Source organism: Trachinotus anak, unplaced genomic scaffold (assembly GCF_046630095.1).
Source record: "Trachinotus anak isolate AG129_WGS33_773 ecotype Australia unplaced genomic scaffold, CSIRO_AGI_Tana_v1 ptg000011l, whole genome shotgun sequence".
NCBI classification, from domain to species: Eukaryota; Metazoa; Chordata; class Actinopteri; order Carangiformes; family Carangidae; genus Trachinotus; species Trachinotus anak.
The window spans coordinates 12133000-12155102 of record NW_027273862.1 but is presented as its reverse complement, the minus strand read 5'-3'; the positions used below and the strand labels follow the sequence as shown (position 1 = coordinate 12155102).

The window sequence follows — 22103 nt, the reverse complement described above, 5'->3', positions numbered from 1 at the left end:
TTGTAACTAGTGTTGAGAAGAAGGCTTAGAAAGCGACAGTAAAGCTTGTGTGAAATGTCTAAACATAGCCACATCTCTGAGATAAATAGTGGGCTCTGTGTGAGCAGAATTGCCAGGATAGGGCGGAGAGTTAGAATGAAAATAAGGCTTTGAACAAAGAGTAGAAATAATAAATAAGAAAAGAAAATGAACTAAGAGAGGAAAAAAAGGGTGACACGTGGTAGGAAGGAGGGACAAAAATAAGTGTTTTAGGAGGGGCAATGAAAGGAATGAAAAGGAAGAAGCCACAGAGAGACCCACTATGTCTCTGCTTCAGACACTTTTTCTGTGCTTCAACATCATCAGGTCACAGTCACCAAAGGCACAGAGGCTTCAACAATTGACAGAATCAGCACTGAGTCGTAAGAAAAGTGTTTCAAGTCCTGCTTCATTCAGGTAACACAGGACCTGTTTTCATCTTGAAAACACATACTTCAGTTCACTCTCTATGTTCCTCTCTCTCACAAACACACACTCACAAACACACACACAAACTCATTAGCTCAGTGGGAGAAGTTAGTAGATAGGGAGTCCAGACTACTCCGCCTCTTCAAAGAAGAGTGCAATAGTGGGTCTCTCTGAAGTCAGGTGGAGAGGAAGAGGAGGTGGAGGAGGAAGAGGACTTTCTACCACCCTAGAAGGAAAAAAGAGACAGAGGCCGAGGAATGGAGAGACGGAGAGGAAAGGAGAGAGACAGATTGGAAGGGGAGGGAGGAAGTGGGAAAAACAGGGAAAAAGTGAAATAGTCAGCGAGAAGAGGGATGAACAGATGAAGAGATGGGTGGATGAAAGAATGTAAGTGATGGCAGATGGCGGTTGCACAGATGAACAACAACAGGATAAGGATTAGTTAGTCACAGAGGTTTGAAGCAACACGGGAGTAGAGCACCTTCATGTTTTCAACCTGCATCATTTTCTTTCATGTACAGTCATAATATGATGTTTAAGAGATTTACTTACACTGCTGGCTGGGGTCGCAATCCACCGTGGTCATCTTAACGTAATTGATGGGGAACAGCCCAGTGACCCCATTGATCTCTCCTCTCCACCAATCAGGATTGTTCTTGTCTAAAACGTTGATCAGCTGACCTTTAGAGAAGCTCATCTCGTCCTCGTTGGAGGCGTGGTAGTCGTATATGGCGATCACCTGACAGACTGAGAGAGAACAGGACAGAATGTGTCATATGTGAGTAACTTTTACTCAACCAACCATTTTCATCACATCATAACTGTACATTATGTAGTGGATTGTTTGTCTCCACCTCTGGCTTTTTCACACACACCTTGCGGAAAGGTGTGTGTGTGTGTGTTACCTGGCTGGGGTGCTGGTGTGGACTTGCCGCTGTTGGATCCCAATATTTTGACATTAGAAGCAGGGAACCAGCCCTTCTGACGCTTTTTCCCACGGGCCTAAAGTCAGAAAACAAAGAAGTGTGTATATTGAGGTTTTAACCAGTGGGGATGTTGACGAAGATCACAACCCTGAGGTTTGGGAACCTCTGTTCTAATGAATGTTGTAAAGAAGTGCTGAGACTTCTGGTCGCTACACTAATGTGGGGCCACAGCTAAAGGACAGCAGAGTTGTGTTTAGTGTAGATAAGCTCAGTCACGTCACAGCCCAGCCCAGCCCCCCCCCCCCGTGGCTACCTACTATACAGTACTATAGACCACCTCAAACAGGTCTGAACTCCAGTAAAACACTGACCTGCAGTTCTCCAAGCCACCACCCAGAGGCATTCTTGCTGAGGATGAGGACAAGCTGGCCATTTTCCAGATTTAGCTGCTCAGGGCCGGAAGAGGAGTGGGCCTTAATCACCTGGCCAATCTCTGTGCACACAAAACACCAATCCAAATTTAAATGGGAGCAAAATGCAAAACTAGGATTTGTGTTCTTATAAGTGAGCCAGAGAGAGAAGCATTTTTATTAATTAAAAAAAAAGAAGTGAGCTTACCTTGCTTTTTCTTTCCAGATATGCTTGATGTCTGAAATAATGCAAATTATGAATTTGTTATTTTAACAGAATCTTTCATGTATATAAAAATACTGGAGTGATAAAACATAACAGCAACATATTACAATATAATACATCATCCATTATCATCCAGTGTTATGATATACTAGTTTACCCTGTACATGTGTTAATAGTTCTTACATCTGCCTCTTTAGGTTTGACGTAGTTGCTGGGGAAGACGCCTGTGCGATCACCTAGAGAGCCACTCCACCACTCTCCCTCTCTCTTGCTCACCAAGATCACATCTCCCTCTCTAAACGTCAGATCACCAGGCTCCGGAGACTCATAGGTGTACAGCGCCACATATTCTGGACAGGAAAAGGACACATGAACAAAAGCATAAATATCGCAGTCATAGTGTGGTTTTAACTGGCCCAGAATGAATAGCCCCAAGGTTTCCAACACATCAATTACTGCAACACATTTTTTCAAATGTGGTTATATACTGTCTGTTAATTGCAAAATATACTACAGAGTTTCCTTCATTCCACCTGCCTGTCTCTTGATGATAAGAATTTTATCTTTACAGGCAGACATAGTGGAGGAACTCGTAATCTATGTTATTCAGCAGGAAATAAAGATCTCACTGTTCCATGAAAAAAGATTAAAAAAAAGATAAAACTAGTATAAAATGCCATGTGTTCCTTAGATGTTAAAATATGAACATATGAAGATAAACAGTAACTGAACTACATTAGGCCAACATTTCAAAGGAAGATGGAGATAATGTGTACCTTCGAGCTGCAGGCTGTCACTGGACTCTGATGCATCACGAGGGGAGCTCTTCGTGCTATACACACAGAAAGCCAACATTACATTACCATACTTATTAAATTAAAGCATCCTGGATGTATACCATCCATCTTTAAATTTATCATTAAATGCTTATCTGGGATTGGATCACAGAGGCAAGAGACTATAGTTGTAGAAGTGGATGAACAAAGTAGCAACAAAGTGTTCCTGCTGAGGAACCTTATGGCCTTAATAGAGTGTTGGTGTGTGTGTGTGTGTGTGTGTGTGTGTGTGTGTGTGTGTGTGTATTCCTCATCACAGAGGAGGGACGAAACTATTTCTCTGGCCTGAATTCCTAGCATACTGGAATTGCTGCCACACCTGTAGATGCGCTCACAAACACATTCTCATTGTCATGTGGCCGAAGCTTGTTTTTCTTTGATTTACACTGAGTTAAAAGCATCCCAACGGCTACAGAATATGTTGGTATGGAAAGCAGAGGACCGGTATGTGCTTCAGGCTACTGAGTTTATTTAAGTTTTCAAATGTAATACATAAAAAGGATCATGACTAAAGATTCAGAAGTTTTGGCAAACACAAGTCATACCAACTCAGTGTGCAGATTAAAGTTTCAGGGATCATGTTGTGACATTATCCTAAGTCCTTTTCCCTAAGAAATAAACAAAAATCACAAAAACATGCAAAATGAGGTTTGTAACATAACATGGGCACTCAAGGAAGTGAAATACACAGCCCTGTGTGTTTTAGTCATAAGTCAGTGCTGGTACTTTGCCAGGTAAGGCAATAATTAGCCTTCATGACTTTGACATAGCCAGTGAAGTCTCCAGAATGGACTCCAAGAGGATTTTAAAATGGAAAAATGTTGATAAGAGATGAAGCCGCTGTTCTCCCACTCCTTTAATTATGGGGAACAAACTTACTCTGAACTCTCTTCTTCGCCCAGCAGCGTCACATATGTCTTGGGGAACCAGCCCTGTTCCCCGTTCAACTCTCCCAGCCACCAGTTCTCCTGCTGCTCCAGCACCTGAATGACATCATCCTTATTGAAGTTCAGATGGTTGTCTGTCTTTGCTGTCCATGAACACAGGGCCTGGGCGAGCACATTACCCACCACCTGCTGACAGACGCACAGAAACAAAGACAGTACAATGATCATGAGCGTGCTTGTGTGCAGACAATGATCATACTATGGTAATCAAAGGGTAGTGGCTGGTCCATCATAAGCTGACCGTCTGTAAACTTCTCACCTGTCCTTGTGTCTCAGAGGAAGCAAGGTTTGGAGAGTGTGTTGGTGTGAAGGCAGACTTTGTGCCTGCTGCTTTGGCAGCCTCAAGTGCATTGGAAAGCTGTGATTGGAGCGGCACTTTAGGAGCAGCAGCAGCAGTATTATTATTAGCTGTGTCTGATGGGGTCACTTTCTCGACGTAGCTCTCTGGAAACCAGCCCATCTTCCCTTGTTTGCTGCCGTACAGCCAACCCTCCTCCCGCTCTGTCGTCTCATCAACCTGACGGAAGGAGACAGGAAAGTTTGAGAGAGAAGGGAAAGGTGTAAAAGCATGAAAGAAGAGGAACAAAAGTAAAACAGTGAGCAAGAGACAGGGAAAGAGATCTATACTTTCTTTTTTGTCCATTCTTTTCATTCTTACCTCTATGATATCATCTGCATTGAAGCTGAGCTCTTCGTTGTTTCGTGCATTGAACGGATAGAGCGCTTTAAAGGATGTGAGAGCGGCAGACTTCCTGTGTTGTGTGGCCCTGGGTTGCCCACCTGAAGCAGCATGTGAATTATAATGTGACTTGAGCATGAAAAGCGGTTTTAATAGACACTAAGAGCAGAAAGAGATGACAGAGAAGTACAGAAATGAAACGTGAGTGTGGCTTACCCTTCCTCTCCTCCAGGCCTCTCAGCAGAGCCGTCAGCTTCTCCTGAATATCCAGCTTCCCTCCTCCACTCGGTTGCTGCTGTTGACGAGATGTCTCCTCCTTCCTCTTTCTCTCCTCCTCGGCTTTCCTCCTTCCCTCTTCCTCCTCCTTTCTCTTCCTCTCCTCTTCTGCCCTCTTTTTTTCCTCCTCACGCTTCCTCCTCTCCTCCTCCTGCTGCTGCTGAAGCCTTCTCCTCTCTTCATCCCTCTTTCTCCTGTCCTCCTCCTCTCGCTTTTTCCTCTCTTCCGCATCTCGGACAGCAGCCTCTGCGGCCCTCTGTCTTCGCCACTCCTCCTCCTCCCTCTCCCTCCTGCGCTCCTCCTCTTTTCTCTCCTCCTCCCTCCTCCGTCGCTCCTCCTCTTCTTTCCTTCTTTTTTCCTCTTGCCTTCGCTCCTCCTCCAGTTTCCTCCTCTCTTCTTCTAGCTGCCTCCTCTCCTCCTCCAGCCTTCTCCTCTCCTCTTCCTGCTTCCGTCTCTCTGCTTGCCTCTGACGCTCCTCCTCCTCTTCTCGTTTCTTCCTCTCCTCCTCTCTTCTCTTTCGCTCTACCTCCTCCTTTGCTCTGAGCTCTCGCTCAGCCTGCTCCTTGGCGGCCTGGATGAGAGCCTGTCTCTCTCTCTCTTCCTCCTCCCTCTGTTTGGCCTCTCTCTCCTCCTGAAGCCTCCTCTGACGCTCCTCTTCATCTCTTCTGAGCTTCTCCTGCCACTGACGCTCCTTTTCCATCTTAATACGCCTGAGAGTGGGAAGCAAACAATGACAATATTGTAAAAGTTTGTATATCTAGATGAAATGTACATTTCATGTCATTTTAGATTTGATTCTTGGGGAAATTCAATAGTAGGTAAAGAAACCATACTTTTTGCATTATTATAAAATCCCAAACTAAACCTGTCTATCAGCAAATACCTTTGAGCTTCCTCCTCCTCCTTCCGCCTCCTCTCCTCCTCCTGTCGTTTCCTCTCCTCTTCCCTCCTCCTCTCCTCTTCCTGCTCCTTCCTTCGAATCAGTTCACGCCGTTTGTCCTCTTTGATGTTCCGTAGTTTCTCTAATGCTGCCTGCTGCTTTTTCTGGCTCTCTCTCAGTTCCTAGGTAAACAAAAAAAATACACATTTACTAGCTGGCTTAAACATATGTGGCTGAATTCAAGATTTAGCTGACAAGACAGATATAATGGGCTGTACACACACAGCATGCATAAAGACATATTTAGCAAAAATTGTCAGAAGATGTGGGAGATAGAGAGAGAAAAAAAGAGATAACTCAAAGCATGAGAATGAACCTAAGAAGCTACAACAGCACAGAAATGAGATGTGATTCAGAAACATGAGCATGGCACAAGAGAAAAGACCAGATTAGAGCAGCTGAGAACAGTGGAAACCTTTAGTAGGTAGAAGAGGTTACGAAGGCAGGCCAGCAGACAGAAGACAGCCTGAAGCATAGAGTCGTCAGCACCCACATACTGTAAAGTTGGGAGAAGGGATATGAAGTAGGTGAGAGGGAAGAGAGAAATGGGATCCAGTACAGGATAGAGCAGAGAATTTCCAAAGGAGAAGAGGGGGGCAAAAAATGAAGATTACAAAGGGATAAAATCAGTACCAGAAGGCAAGAAAGAGGGTTATGAAGGAGAAGAATGATTGGAGGAGGAGGAGGAGGAGGAGAAGAAAAAACAGGTATAAGGGCCAAGCAGCAGTAATTAGTATGCAATATCTGTAGAACTTAAAAACTCACAAAAGGTTTGTTTATAGTTTGGAAAATTAATCTTAACTACAACCAGCTATGTATTATTTTTCAAAGAAACAGCACAACCCTGTGTGTATTTTATGTGATTTAATAAACACACTTCTGTTCAGATACTGAACTAACACAACAATGTGCTCAGTCAGCAATTTCTTCCATTTGTAGTGGTTGACACCTACAAAGACTGAGTATGACTGCTTGGGGGGGTGTTGATGATTAATCAGGCAGGAAAGAGTAAATGACTAATAATCCACCTTCAACGACTCTTTTACATCTTTTTAACACTAGGCAGAATGATTCTCCTCCATTCTCCTACATGAATATTAAAAGTACTGACTGGTCAGACTATCAAGCTTTCTCATTGTAGACATTTTGACTTGTCAAACAAGATAATATTAGTGTTGGCAGCATTAAATTAAGGCGTGCCAGGTACAGAGCCCTGGTGCTCTACATTCTGTTTCAATGGCTGTGCTCAAAATCACTCCCTCATTCACTCATTCCCTACTCCCTCTATAACAGACACTCAATAGTTTACTCAGCAGTGAGCAGTAAATTGAGATTTCAGGCACTTCCTAATCATCATCATCTTGCATCATGACTGACAAGTGTACAGACCCACAAAAGTAATTTTACACGCCTTGGACACAATGTTTTTTGTTACATTGTAGAATATTAGAAGGAACTTTACAGTGGACACACATATACACTAAGAATTCAGACACTCGAATAAAATGGTGGACAGTAAATGTAGTGGCACTTTATAGTAACTAGGAAACACTGTCATTGCTCACTGGCACAATTAAACTGAAACAAGCCATAATTAGTGTTAATTGTTAGACTTGCCTGCTGCGGCATTTCACATTGCCTGCCCAACCTGTTCAAACCCTTAGGGTTCAAACTGACCCTCAAACTGAAACGAAGACAAAGTACTGCATTTATCTGTTCTGTCGCCCTTTAGTTTAGATGTTATGATTTAAGACATTCTGAGATCTGCACACATGCTCCATGTGGTTCATGGTTAAAACAGGCTCAATGTGAAATGTTGTTAGAAGTGATACCATGTTGAGCTAGTTCAACATGCTATGCTTGTCATTAATTCCTACCTGCATGTCTTTGTTGTACTGGTCCATCTCAGCCAGTTTGGCAGCAGTCTCTTTCTCCAGAGCTTCCTGTTGCTCTTTCAGTTTCATACACGACCCCTTTTTCTCTGAAACGCCTACCTTCAGGGTGGACATGGTCGACACTACAAATAGATGAAATACAGTTAAACAAGCTAGAATCTTCCCAGTGAAAAAGAGTGCTATGAACCAGGTAGGTTTGCTTCCCAGACAAAGTGAAAATCTATTTAATTACATTTTCATGTTTAGCTCACTCGCTGTATACATTAGCAACATATAGGAGGAAATTTTAATGCTTCCCACTTTAACTATTTAGTATTTCCATTTTTGCAGTGTTTTTTTGCATTATATTAATAACTCCATAATCTGCAAACATCTATTTACTAAATTTACTTTACTACGCAAAATGCCCATTTAACAAGGTATGTTCTTTTATTTAACATCTATTCTAAGCTGTTGTTACTGAGCTCTTTACATTCATTCCATCAGCACTCACCAGGAAGGTTATTCAGAGTCATGTTTTTGAGTTTCTCTGTCAGTCTCTTCTGCTCCGGAGTCAACTGGGACAACTTCCTCTGGAACTCCTGACCAAGAGGAAATGCATCAAAAGCAACAAGAAATGCGTCATTGGAAGAGAATGTTCAGGAAAACACTAATACACACCTTCTCAAGAAAGCAAAGATTAGAAACATAAATCACAGATAACACAAAATGGTTACAATTAATAACTTTCTTGGAAAGAAAACAGTGTCAGGAAACCACATTAACATCTTAAACACATTGGCCAAGCAAAGAAAACACACACCTCCAGCTGTTTGTGCAAGTTGTTAATATCTTGTTGGCGTGTCTCTTTCCTTTGATTAATCAGATCCAGCTCAGTCCTCTGAAGCTTCTTCTTATTCTGAATGTCACGTAGCTTGTCTGAGATCTGACGATGCTTGTTACCCTGAGGTAGAGAGACACAGAAAGACGGATAGAGATGAGAGAAACTGGGTGAAAGACATCTGGACATAATGAGGGTACGTCTATGAGTACCTTATATGTTGACCTGAAATAAACTCTATATATTGTCTCTTTACCACTCACCACAGCCTCCAGCTCCATCTCCAGACTCCTCTTCTTAGCTTTCAATTTGATGATATCATCCTGCTCCTGCTCCCTCTTTATCTGGAGCTCTCCTCTTCTCCTTCTCTCCCACTCCTCCTTCCTCTGACGCTCAAGCTCCCGCTGTGCAGCCTGGAATAAACACAGACACAAAAGATACTGAAGTAAATATATATGCACACAAGTGTGAACAAACATTTCTACAACAAAAGGAAACATTCATACAAAAAAAAAAAAAATCATACTTCTACAGCTTATTCAGAGAGCTGTAACATGCTCCCCCACCTCTTTTCTCTCTATCTCTCTCTGTCGCTCTTCTTCTTTCTGCCTCTCGAGCTCCCTCTGTCGCTCCAGCCTCTTCTCCTCCTCTTTCCTCCTCAACTCCTCAGCCTCTCGGGCCTCCCTCTCTCGCTTCTCTCGCTCCTCTCTCTCCTTTTGAGCGCGACGCTCTTGCTCCCTCCTCTCTGCCTGCAGTAGCGCCAGTCGTCTTTTCTCCAGTTCTGCGTTCCCTCGCTCCAGGTTGGCTTTGAATTTATCCTCAAATGACACTGAATATAGACAGGTAAAAAAGTTTTAATGAGTGATGGTGGTTTTTTTTACTCTGTTTTACAAAAATGCACAAATAATGTAATGTGTCTATATATATATATATAGTATAGTATAGTATAGTATAGTATAGTATAGTATAGTATAGTATAGTATTTCATTGTAAGACAAATATTTACAAACAGCAACAAACTTTAAATCAAGCTACTACAACTTGCTTTGTGAGTGTGTGTAAGATAATAGTGTGTACAAACCCAACAACTAAGTAAGGCCCTACACTTACAAGTTATTTGGCTGCTCTCGACTGCCTGTGACTTCGCCTGCTGCAAGTGGCCACTGTGTATGTCACAGCAATGTGTGTATGTTTATGGTGATGGACAGAGTTTGGCAGCTGTCAGCTGAACAGATCCATCTGATCAGCTGACATGTGATCCATAGTTACTGATTGTACTGTGTGATCTTTGGTTACTGGGTATTGTTTCATCCTTAGTTCTTAGTAATGAAGCATGATAGAGAACAAGCTTTAACACAGTGCCAGTAGTTTAACAAGACTGCACTCTCTTTACTAGTGTGGAAGTGTGTGTGTACTGACTGTTGGTCTTGGCTTTCTGTGGAGGTTCTATGTCCAAGTCATCAGTCAGAGCTGCATACAGAGAAGAGCTGGATCCATTCACTGTACCCCTGCAATAGTTAAAATAACTTGTTTGAATACACACTGTTCACATCATTCAAATGTTAAATAAGCACACATTAATGTCACATTAATGTAGTCCCTGTTTAATGTACTTAAGTGTTTGAATAACTTGCTTCAAAACACTTTTTTGGTAAATTGAGTCATATGTGTGCACATACCTTTGTGAGGGTGGTACCAGCTCAGTTGGGAGTGTTAGTGGCAGTGGTTGTCCACTCTTCGCCATGTCCACCAGATGCATTGCCAGAATAAACTCCTCAGCTTTCAGTTTGCCATCCTTATCCACATCTGCTAAAGTCCTGCAGAGGGTTTAAAAATTGGAAGTCAAGGTTGTTTTTACATGATTCTACACTGACAACATTACCTTAATATGCAGAAGAATTATAAACAAGTGAGAAAAGTATCTAAAGACTAGTAGCAAATATTTAGCACCTGTAAGACAACCAAGGTCTACAGTATAATTACAACTCTGTTCATCAGCTGTTTTCATCTCACACACACTCACCAGATGGAGGCCAGCTGTGTCTGAGTCAGCATTGTGGTCGCCATGGCACCTCTCACCTGTTGACCTGGTAACAAATATGAAAATGTCAGAACAACTGTATAGCACAGATGTGTGCGCGTGGTAGAGGAAGGTCAAGATGTGTCTATGGTATTTGCTGATTTACTTGCTCAACTAAATTTAAAATGTGCCAGGTGTAGAAAGGGGGCAGTCTCGTACATTACCACAGCTGGTTTCTAAGACTAGGCCCAGGTTTTCCTGATGTTTTTGATTAAAGTGTATAAAAGTCTAATGTTGAATGGGAGAGTAGAACCTTTTTTAACTCTTGTTCATTTAACCTGAATGAAAAAGATGATGATCAAAGGATTGTGACAGCCTGAGCTACAGTCAGCCTTAGGTTTATTCAAAGACAACTCTTGTCCATCAAGTGTAATGAGTGTGGAGCTGTATGCTATTGTCTACGAAGACATTGGGCCAAGAGCTCAAAAAACTTAAAAATATTCTTTGTATAATTAATTTAATATGCTGGACTGCATATAATGTACCAAGTCCCATTAGTAAGGAAACCATCTGCAAGTCTGGCTGAGGTGAGTTAGCATGTGTATGTGTATGCATATGTGTATGTGTGTGTGTGTATGTGTGTTGAGAAATTGTCCCTGTGTGTGAACACACCCGCAGCTGACACAGCCTCCACTTCCTCAGACTTAACTGAGACTCAATACACATTGAAAGGCAATTGTTATGAAATCATCAGTGACTGTTGTTCATGAACATCCACGCCTGCATTCCACACATAGTTTTTTTGGTTTAGGTTTTGTTTGACCTACACACTGTACATACACACACTCATACAGACATTATACCAGAGAGGTATCCAGTCATCTGTTTATCCAGGCTGTTGAACTGCTGTCTGTATTTAAGTCTAGAGGCATGTGGCACAGCCCAGTCACTGGGACCAGCAGCCATGGGGGACATCACAGAAGGGGATGAGGAAGCAGAGCTAAAAGGCAAGCAGTGACAAAACAAAAAAAAAGCTCAATGCAACAAACTTATAATTACATCTTTGTGTGTTTGTTCCGTTAAAGAGACTTACAAGATAAACAAGGTGCTGATTGTGCAAAAGGGGGAAGTGCATAGTTCTTCCAGATTTCTACGTAAGTGTGTGTGTGTGTATGTGTGTGTGTGTGTGTGTGTGTGTGCGTGTGCGTTTTACCTGCTAGATCCCAGGTCTAGCAGTGATGAGGCCTTGTTTATACCAGCAGGGGTAGAGGAGAGTCCTAGTGGAGAGGAGTAGGTGGACGCAGATAGAGGTAGGCCTAAAAACACAAAGCACCAATACATATTCATGTCTAAAATAGTTTGCAACGTTTTTAGGACATTTTATTCTAACATCTAACGACAACCATGGCATATTTTCCTCCCAAAATGTATAGTTTTTAAAAAAAAAGTTTTTAGAAAGGGAAAGACAGTCCTGTAGAGGCTCAGTAATATACTGCCATTCACCCACTGTTGTAACCTTGTCAAAGTCAGGGAAGCTATTTGTATGGAAATGAGAGAGAGACCTGACTCTGCAAAACTGGACTAGGATTAATTTCTCTGCTCCCCCCTCAAAACTGCAGAAATATTTCATCATCAGCACTGTGCTGCAAATGTATTTATTCTAAGAGCAGGGCATTCCTGGTCTTATGCTACAGGAAACAGAAAATGAGCATCGAACAAGTGATAATCACAAGACACATGAATGTATTTAATCAATTTCGAGACCCTCCTAATGACTTGTCTTTTAGAGCAGTGACAGAAACACAACAGAGAAAAAGAGGAGAGGAAACAGACAGAGAAATAAAAATGAGAATCACATGTACCAGTGGCCAAACCTCCAGCTGGGATTGGCTGCAGAATTCCCATGGTGCCGTTTGGCAGTGTTGTGTTTCCCATAGTGGGCATCAGGGGCCTGGAGGGGTTGGAGGCTATTAAAGGGCTCAGACCTGTTGCTGTAGGAACCAAAGGGGTGAGGCCTGTCATTGGTGTCATAGGTGAGAATCCAGGGGTTGCCATGGAGATAGGAGTCAACATGGCAAGGTTTCCCCCGGGCATCAGGGGCATGTTATGCACAGAACTAATACCTAAGACACAGACACAGACACAGACACAGACACAGACACAGACACACACACAGACACACACACAGACACACACACACAATACCTCCATTAGATGGCACAGTAGTCAATATATAGTAGTTTATGACAACAATTAAGTTCCTAACTATCCAGCATCCATATGTACTGTACCATAGGCTGGGTTGGTCATAGCTGAGGTGGGTTTATTGAGGCTGGGAACAGGCACTGGAGGCTGCTTCATGATGATTGGCAGTGCTGAGGGCAGCGGTGTACCCTGGAGTTTTAGCTTTATGAGCTTCATAGCGATAGAAAACTCCAACCTGTCCATCCTCCCATCTTTATTCATATCAGCCAGAGACCTGAGAGACGTGGGAAAAACAGAGTGTGAGAAAAGCGTGTTAAGATATTCAGCTATAGATTTCAGTGAATACTTCCAGAGAACGAGGATCTGTGAATGTGAGAGTGTGTGTGTGTTTCTCACCATATCTCAGCCAAAACTGAAGCAGGCAGCCCTGATTGGAGGAAAAACTTCCTTGCCTGCTCCCCTACAGAAAGAGACAGAGAGGGAAGAAAAAGAAAAACAGAAGAAAATTGTGAGGGAAATGGTTCATGCAGAACTGAAAAATATGACTCTTAAACATCACTATCTACAGTATGTTACAAATGTACTGTCAGAGCAATCACTGTAAGCATGATGCTTCAACAATTTCTGCAATGACGTGTGTTTATATGTGTACCTGAGACATAGCCCATTGATGGGGAGAGGGTTTCAAACTTCTGATCATGTTTGTTCCTCTCCTCCGGACTAATCGCCCATACACTCGGACCACCTAGAAAGCAAAAGAAGTCATGATTTCAGATAAATGTGAGGTATCAGACACAGAACATGGCCATGAAAATCATATTATTACAAGGCCAATCAGCTTTAAGGAGCAGGTTTACTCATTTTTACATTAGGTCATGTGTCACACAATGTGGATTTCTGGGTTTTCTCCAGCAAACCTGCTTCCTGCACAGGCCCCAAGCTGTTTACTTTCTTCGTGTTTAAATAAATCACATAAGTGTGAATTGCACACAAACAACATCTAAATCTGAGCAAGGCAAACGAGTATACATTTTGCATGATTACAATTTTATGACTTGCAAACACACTGGAAGACAGAAACACACACACACACACAGACACACACACACACAGCTGAGATGAGATGAGATGAGATGAGAGACAACCCCAAAGCCCGCCTCAACGGCAGTTAAGAGATGGGAATGCACTGATATTGACAAAGTGATAATGAAGCTCTGTGCTGCCAGTGGTGCTGTGTCACTTTGTTCAGACCGGGGGGGCAGAACAAGCTCACCCTTTCACTACTGGTCACTACGGCCAAGGCCGACTATACATCAGTGTTTACTCAACAGTCATGTGAATGGACAGTTCACTACATTATGGAAAAACATAAATAGTTCTTGTGGCTTTAGTACTGTAACTGGCACTATAAACAAAGCTGGTGTCATAACATGGAAAGAAATGTTGAGAAGTTCCACAAAAGGACAACAGAGACAAATCAGTAAAAGTGTGTATAAAGACAGAGGCACGTGCAGCCAAACACAGGCATCAAACTGGGAACTATTACTATGCCTTGCACTGTGTTTGCCCCAGCAGATCTGCAGAGCCAAAAAACACACAGCTCTCTCTCCACACAGACTCACACTTCTAGTTTGCTGCCCTCCTTTACACACACACACGCTCACAAACAAACTGCAGTGGTCTTACCATTCATGTTTGCAGGTGGCAGAGAGACAGAGATGGGGAACTCCCGGTGGCGTCCTCAGCTACTGCTCGCAGCCATCTGCAAAACACACAGTCACAGCCCAGTCATCAGTCAATACCGCAGCCAAGACAGGACAGCGCTGTCACTAAGAGGAGGGAGAGAAAACAGGGGAGAGAGAAACAGAAAGAGAGGCTGGGGGAGAGAGAGAGAGAGAGAGAGAGAGAGAGAGAGAGAGAGAGAGAGAGAGAGAGAGAGAGAGAGAGAGAGAGAGAGAGAGAGAGAGAGAGAGAGAGAGAGAGAGAGAGAGAGAGAGAGAGAGAGATTCTGGTCAGTCAGCAGAGTCAAACAGAGCTCCTCCTGTTCTCCTCAGTCAGGATCAGTCTGGCCACATCCCAAAGCTTTTAAACCACTAGGACTTGTTCCAGCACTATCCACACTGACTCTGTAGGGGACCATAGATCAGTGCAACACATACTACTCAGGCTAGGCTGACAAACTTTCATAAGAAGACATTTACACTTTATGTCCAGAGGAATATAAAGCACTGTTCACTAATAAGTTGGCTCAGATTTGGCTCTAGTAACAGCAGGCACAAGCTATGTCAGTATCTTGACAAATGACCTGTAGTGTTATGGCTTTAAGCAAACTTAAGTTCTTTATGCAGCTGTCCATGTTTTCCTTGCAGATGCTGCAGCAAAAGCACCGTCAACAGGTTACCGTGGACACAAGTCACTCTGAGCGATCTACGACATTCGTCTACTTTGGGTTTTTTGTGTCCTCGTTGAGTCACTGCGAAGCCTTGAGCTTGTCTGCTTCATACAAGATGACAGAATCCACAGCCTGACTAGCAGCTCTGTGAGTGCTTTGAGCTATTTGCTAATGTCAACATGCTTGCAATGACAATGCTAACATGCTGATGCCAAGCAGGGATAATGCTTACCTGTTCACCATTTTAGTTTAGTGTGTTAGCATGCTCACATGCACTAATTACCACTAAACACAAAGTACAGTTGAGGCTGATGGGAGTTTTGTTGGTTTTCCATATGGTCATAAACCAAAATAATGGGCCAATTAACATTTTGTCTTGATAATAGATTTATGCTCTGGGGAGGCTGAATGGCTGTACAAAATATTCTGACTGTTAATCCAATAGTTGTTGAAATATTTTTGGAGCAAAGTCGTGGACAGACTGACTGACAACTCTACAGTCTCAAGGATTTCCCAACAACCTTGCTGTCACCCATGATCATGCCTTTTTCAACATCTGTTACATTACGCTTTAAGCCTGTTCTTGTCGAGTCATGCACAAGTGCAGAAATGGAGCTACTGAGGCACAAACCTGTTTTCTGCAGCGGAGGGCTCACTTCTCTTACAAGGTTAGGGTTTGAAGGTATTAAGGGATTACATTTAGTGCGAGTTTCTGTGTGTCCATGTTTATCAATTTTATCAGTTTACTGCAATAAAAATATCCCAAAAGAAGCTGTGGAACAGTGTGGTCAGATGACAGAGCCAGCTCAGCAGCCCAAAAACATTGCTGATTAATTATCCTTCACACAGTTTTACATTTTCTGTCAAATAATAAAAACACATTTTCTGTAATTGTGTCTTTTAACATCGCTTGGGATGGTTTGGAGGATGTTTGTGGTAGGTCACAAGATGGTAAGTGTACCGGACTGCATGTCCACAGACTAAATGGCCCATATATGGGCACCTTGTTGACAAAAGACCAGTAACTTGTATCATGCTGGGTCTGCCAACATATTTATAGTCCCGGTCTATGACTGCAGCACAGTTCTGTCTGTCTAAATAGAGCCACCACAAAACCACTTTGTTTAGATTTTAAACAGTTTTTGCTGTGGGATGAATGGTGTGAACTTTTGCTTAATGAGGTCAGGACAGACAAAGAGAAAAAGCCACAAGCACTATGAGAAATAACTTTAAAAGATAAAAACTCACACTGAATATAATACTGATTCTATCTTCAATTCTCTTGAAGGCAAGTTAACTTTTTTTGTGGAAACAAATACATACGCCCACACTGAATCAGACCTATCATGTCATTTCTGCAGCTTTCATATTCACTTCTTTAGGCGTGCTGAACACCTGCTTCCTCCACGATTATCTCTCTCCCATCAGCCAGTCAGACTCACGTGATGAAATTGGAGGAGGAAAAGGAGGAGAAAAATTCCAATCTTTCTCCTCAACACTTCCTGCCCAGTAGCCCACAGACACAAGCATTTCCTCGCGCAAAGTCAGTTGACAGGAAGTGATCGTATTTTTTGGCCGAGGGACAAATTTGATGTCCCAGAAAATATATTAACATCAGAGCTCAGGTTAGACCTGGAGGAGTATGAGAATTACAGAGTGCAGAGTGATTTTTAGGAAGCAAAAATGGTGAAGGCTGCCTTGCCTACTGTTATGAGCTTTGTGAAAGAGAACATAAATGAGATTGAGAGACGAGAAATGAGTGAACGGGAGAGAAAAACAATGAGAATGAGAGCGTGTTGTTTTTTGTGAATGTGATCTGGTCAATGCTCTCACAAGGGCAGAGAACAGCAAGGGAGAGGTAATAATCTGCTGCCTGCCATCTGTCGCTACCTCTCTCTCCTCCTCTCCTTCACTCTTCCTGGGTTAGGTCCACCTCCCCTGCAGCCTCTTTATCATCCTTTCTTTCTTCACTTTCTTCTGTATTAATTCTTTAAAATTCTGCCCTTATTCTTCTTTGTACATATGTGTAAATAACTATTGAAAATGAACGTACATATGAATTATTCTTACTTAAAATTGCTATGGAGACTCCTGACGTCACAAATGTATGCAGTAGTACAATAGCAAACACAAAGAATCAGGTTACAACTCACGGCAGCATATGGCCTTAAGCATAAGGTCCTAATACTGTTTCAAGCACTTTTTTTGCATATTGCTGAGCGTACATATATGCCAATACAATGTATAGCATATAGTAACAGTCATGCAGTAAGGAGTCAGACTTTTCCTGAATGGATGACTGATTGGCCAACTGACCGACTGAGCAACTGACTTCCAGCACAAGTGACTGACTTCAGTGGGAGAGTCAGCTTTGCAAACCTCATATAGATGCTGTCTGATTTTGCCCTCCACATACACTTACACACATGAACACATGCAAGTGATCTCTGTCTCTGTAGAGGCCTTGAGCTGCTACATGAATACAGCAGACTCAGCATTTGCATAGTGATAAACCAACTGAGGTAGAATCAGAGAGGTGGGGGAGGGGGAGGGGGGTGATGGCTAACAGGGCTCCACCTATCCTAAAAACTAACTTTATTTTGTACTTTACCAATGATGCAGGAGCTATTTAAAAAAATCACAAAAACAAGGTTGGAAAAACAGACACTAGGCCACAGCAAAGCAGATGTGAGAGAAACCTTGATGCACTGCTTTGAGAGCGCTACAGTCTTCCCTACAGAGAGGGAGGCATTAGTAACACATTTACAAACAACAAAGTTTTTACTTCACTACCCCCTTGTAAGAGACTGGAGACAGGAGAATAGGAACTGTCAAATGTGAACGTCCATCACATCAGGACATCACTGGGCCCTGGAGCAATATTACAACTGAAATGATACTTTGACATTACTTCTTAGATCCCAGGCAGGAGTAAATGCAATCTCTTGCGTGTGACCACATTCTTAAGAAAAACACACCTAGCAAGTTGAAAGATCACTTAGCTCTGGCTCTTCCTGCAAGTTTAAGCAAGCCTAGCGAAAAGCTACAAGTAGTAGAAGTACCTAGCACGTTTTCCCTCACTTAAAGTGATTTCATAGTGAATAACACCTGTCTATTGACAAGTCTGCCAGCTCAGCCCTAGCATATTTAGAATACAATCACATGGTATTGGTTGTCATTATCCAGATATCCAGATCAGATGTTAATACCATGTGTAAAGGAGGCCTGTACACAGGCTTCTACAACAGGAACAATCAGAGCTTGCTCTGCTGTATTTCCAGCTGGAGAGTTAAACTAGTAAAATCAAGCTCTACATTGGCTTTTATAGGTCATAGCAGGAAAAGCACAGGTGTAATTGATACATTAACAACTACTGTTCCTTCTAAGTATATCAGCAAACCTCACGAGTGAGCCAGCAGTGACATGACTCTGAGCCTAGTAAACCTCAATGGAGTGTAGCCCTTATTATATTATTACTAACAACTGTGCTTTTACTGAGATGTCTGTGAAAAAGGCATTTTGAACCAAACTAAGACTGGGCAGTCTCTGTTAATAATAAGTCTGATTACAGAGCCTTTCATTAAAACATTTTCAGCTTGCACATTTTCTTTAAAAGTAACTATATCTAACCATTTTCAAAGTCAAACATTTAATACATTATCATTGGCTGACTTGAGCATGTTGGCTAAATACAAACACACTTCTTCAGAGTGTGATGGCTTGCCTTTGTCAGTCAGACCTCACCCGCTTCTGTTCTGCTTTGGTCCCTGTTGAAAGACTGGGACATTTCCGACCCTCCATCAGTATATACAACACTGAGAAGTGTTGGATAAATAGCCTGGCTGTCCCTGACCACTCAAGAGTGCATCTGTCTGTTTGTTTGTCCCTTATAATCTTTTTAGTGCACATCTTTTATAATGCACCTTGCTGCCATGTAGACTGTCTTTTGATGGAAGGAAATGGAAAAAAAAACTATGAAAAACCTGATAGAGTTGGATGAGTATGAGGAACGTAGTCACCTTTTCTCCTCTCTTGATTCTTCCATTTCCTCATTCCCTAACTATCTAATTTTCCTCTTACTCTGTCTCATTATATATCTATGCCTGTTCTTCTGCCTGTAAATCTATCCCCTGCTAGTTGTGTGACCCTGGCCTGTCCTCATCACTACTCTGTTCAGAAACAAGCACCGCCTGTTGTTCTAAGAAATGATTGATTTTCAGCCGCCTCACTCGCTGACCTCACACCAGTGACATCAACTCAGTCCACGACTCTGTTTCTGCCCCGATGACTCTCTCTCTCTCCCTCCGTGTGTGTGTGTGTGTTTATATATACAGTAAAACTACTAGCTCTTTTAGCTATCAACCTCCTGTATCACCCATTCCCCTCTCTTCTACTTTATTATCCTTTTCTGTCTTTCTGACTCCTTCCCACCGCAGAACTAACTCTTCAGCTGACCTTGTTAAAGTGATATTTCAGCACAGCACATCCACTCATGTTGCCATAAATACCCCATCCACCAGTGGCATTCACACATTCACAAAGTGCTGCACAGGCCTTTTGGAGTGTCTTGGACTGGATTTTGATTAATGCTGTTTGCACTGCTGAGTTTTGTTTTCTTAAGAGGCAAGACAGGCCTCTCCCTCCTTTAGCCTGCTTTGACCCACCCTGATTTGCAAATATATCAGGATATGACAGGACTGGAGAAAAGACTCTCATGAATTGTTTAATTTGTAGTGTCAAACTGGCTTGTTTCTGTTGGACTGTGGGTATACTGTATTTGCATGTGTTTCATCATTGTCATCTCGGATGTAATTTTAACAAGGAAGATTTAAAAAAAAAAAAAAAAAAGGAGAAGTCGAAGGGCTGGTTAAGCCTCACTGCTCCTCCATCAATTCTGTGTCAACCCAAAATTGGGCTCAATGTTGGTATAATGTTATAAATTCTGCTCTAAGTCATATGATTGCATATATAACAGTAGTGACGTGACAGTGATGAAGAAAACTGGTGATAAAGCTTATGATAGCTTTACTGATAATGTTAACACTGTAATAATAATGTAAATGACAACCCTGACATTTGGTTGAGTGAAAGGTCACAGTGAAAGAGTACTCCTGCAGCTGGCAGGCATTGAGTGTCTTGCCTTGAGGATACTTCAGCCAAGTGGTTGTTTGCAAACATAGAGGTCAAAGCCAGGTTGATCAAATGAAAGTCAATGTCCCTTTTCAAGAGTCTACAAAACAAGGCAGGCCCCTGTGCGGTAATAAAATGACAGACATCAAGTTGTGAGGACATACAGGAAGCTGGCAAGAGCAAAAACTCTGTTATAGTACATTATTGACAGTGACAGAGAGACTGCATGAATTGGGGCTTGCCGAGTCTTGTCAAACCTGTACTAACCTACAGTATGTGTATGACTATAGGCATCCTATGTTCAAAGACTCTTCATCTATCGCACACCAGGCCCTTCAAACTGAATTATTACCCTGCCCACTACGCTATGTCCTGACATCCATTCTCTCTCTACCATCCTCCCTTATTTATTTTTTATAATCTAATCTAAAATAATCTAATATGATTGCTCCATGATCACAAGAACAGTGAAAAGGCCTTAAGGTCCCAACCCTCCCTGCAGAGGTTTGCCATATCATTTAGCTTATCAGTGTCAGGCAATGACCATATTACCCCTGATAGTGTTGATAATGCAATAATTTGGTCCAGCTGCGTTTAACAGGAAAGAGTTTTAATCTGCCTCCTGTGATAAGAAAATATGTCTGAATATATTACATAAAAATAATTGATTTAATTTCCATTCAACACCATTGGTAAATGGAGACAATTGCAAACAGCAGTTACTTTATGAGAATGATAAAATAAAATCAGGACAGATAGCTACTAATAAATTCCGTGGACATCAGCATTTGCACAGATAAACTGTCAGCTATCAAATACTGGAAAAATTAACTGCTGCACTGAGGAGCACAGACCGTCTTCAGGCCCAGTCTCAAGCTAACTTCTGCCTCCCTCTGCCTGTGTCTGAGATAAACTGATACAGTATCATTCCCCGATGACTTGTCACCAGCCAGCCTGAGACCTGCCTGCAACCTGCCCAACTAGTTTGGACCGAGAGGAATTTAGAAGACTTACCTGCAGATCTGCCTTACAGAGAAACCAACAGATGCCACACATGGAGGTATCGATTCCGACTAAAATCTGGTGAAATCATAACTTAGCTAGCTAACCTAACTCCCACCCCGGGTCCCAGATCAGCACAGAAGCATCACCCCCTCCGTCAAACATCGCTTTTTCTTTTACATTCCTGTATCAACGAGGACAAACTCAACAAACATAAACAGGCGAAATTACACACAGCCTAAAATCTCACGTGAAGCCGAAAAGTCATCTACAGAAACATTATCATCACATCATCAAACTTATACTCATGCTTAGATAAGCAATTTCGCTTGCGTACCTCTCTCACCGCGGCCAAAAAAAAAAAAAAAAACATCAACTCCCGAGCTTTCGAGGGCTCTGAAGTTACCACTCTCCAGCTCTGGGAGGTTTCCAAGACACACTGAAGAGGTTTAGTATCCAAAAAGAGGAGTATTTCTCGGGGAAATGTTAAAGTTTAGCAGCGGGACTGGTCTGAGGACCTGTTGCTGACAGCTCAGTGTGTCACACAACAACATGGCTGACGACGAGTGATGGGCGGCTGTTAACGTCCGACCGGGCAGCGAGTGGGAGGAGGGAGACGGAGAAATAAAAGTTCAACTCATGGAGAAGGAGAACAATTGATGGGAGAGCTGATGGTGGAAAGATAAGGGAGAAAGCAAAACAATAACCACAGTTTTTTTTGTTTTTTTTTTTTAATTTTCAGTCCTACATTGATTTCAGCTGCTCACGGAGTGCTCTAGTGCTGTAATATCGGTAGGAGGACAGATGGTCCTATTCCTAACCTCGTCTGATTTTAACACAGATACTCTTCCGAGCCAGCGGTCATACATTATTAATTTCTCCTGAATATTATATTTACACAGTAGAACAGGCAGTCCCAATAAGGATGGCCTGATGAAGGATACATCGTAGG

General features: G+C 42.4%; 1 protein-coding gene across 2 annotated transcripts in view; it reads right to left on the bottom strand.

Annotated features, from left to right (window-relative positions):
• itsn2b (intersectin 2b) overlaps positions 1-21713 on the bottom strand; it is a 28686-nt gene extending 6973 nt beyond the window's left edge. The window contains exons 1-27 of one of the 2 annotated variants that reach the window (XM_071488140.1): positions 21489-21713; positions 14314-14389; positions 13280-13372; positions 13024-13087; positions 12714-12901; positions 12285-12545; positions 11636-11738; positions 11286-11422; positions 10426-10489; positions 10082-10219; positions 9822-9910; positions 8969-9231; positions 8666-8815; positions 8385-8525; positions 8076-8163; positions 7565-7704; positions 5631-5809; positions 4688-5457; positions 4451-4572; positions 4052-4309; positions 3725-3921; positions 2786-2841; positions 2193-2359; positions 1992-2022; positions 1745-1866; positions 1353-1449; positions 1000-1194 (exon numbers count right to left, since the gene is read on the bottom strand). In XM_071488140.1, coding sequence (XP_071344241.1) covers positions 1000-1194; positions 1353-1449; positions 1745-1866; positions 1992-2022; positions 2193-2359; positions 2786-2841; positions 3725-3921; positions 4052-4309; positions 4451-4572; positions 4688-5457; positions 5631-5809; positions 7565-7704; positions 8076-8163; positions 8385-8525; positions 8666-8815; positions 8969-9231; positions 9822-9910; positions 10082-10219; positions 10426-10489; positions 11286-11422; positions 11636-11738; positions 12285-12545; positions 12714-12901; positions 13024-13087; positions 13280-13372; positions 14314-14320 — 4120 coding nt within the window. In that variant the 5' untranslated portion in view covers positions 14321-14389; positions 21489-21713. The remainder of the gene's footprint in view (positions 1-999; positions 1195-1352; positions 1450-1744; positions 1867-1991; positions 2023-2192; positions 2360-2785; positions 2842-3724; positions 3922-4051; positions 4310-4450; positions 4573-4687; positions 5458-5630; positions 5810-7564; positions 7705-8075; positions 8164-8384; positions 8526-8665; positions 8816-8968; positions 9232-9821; positions 9911-10081; positions 10220-10425; positions 10490-11285; positions 11423-11635; positions 11739-12284; positions 12546-12713; positions 12902-13023; positions 13088-13279; positions 13373-14313; positions 14390-21488) is intronic. The other variant, XM_071488141.1, reaches the window with a different exon arrangement.
• Positions 21714-22103: the final 390 nt, after the last annotated feature.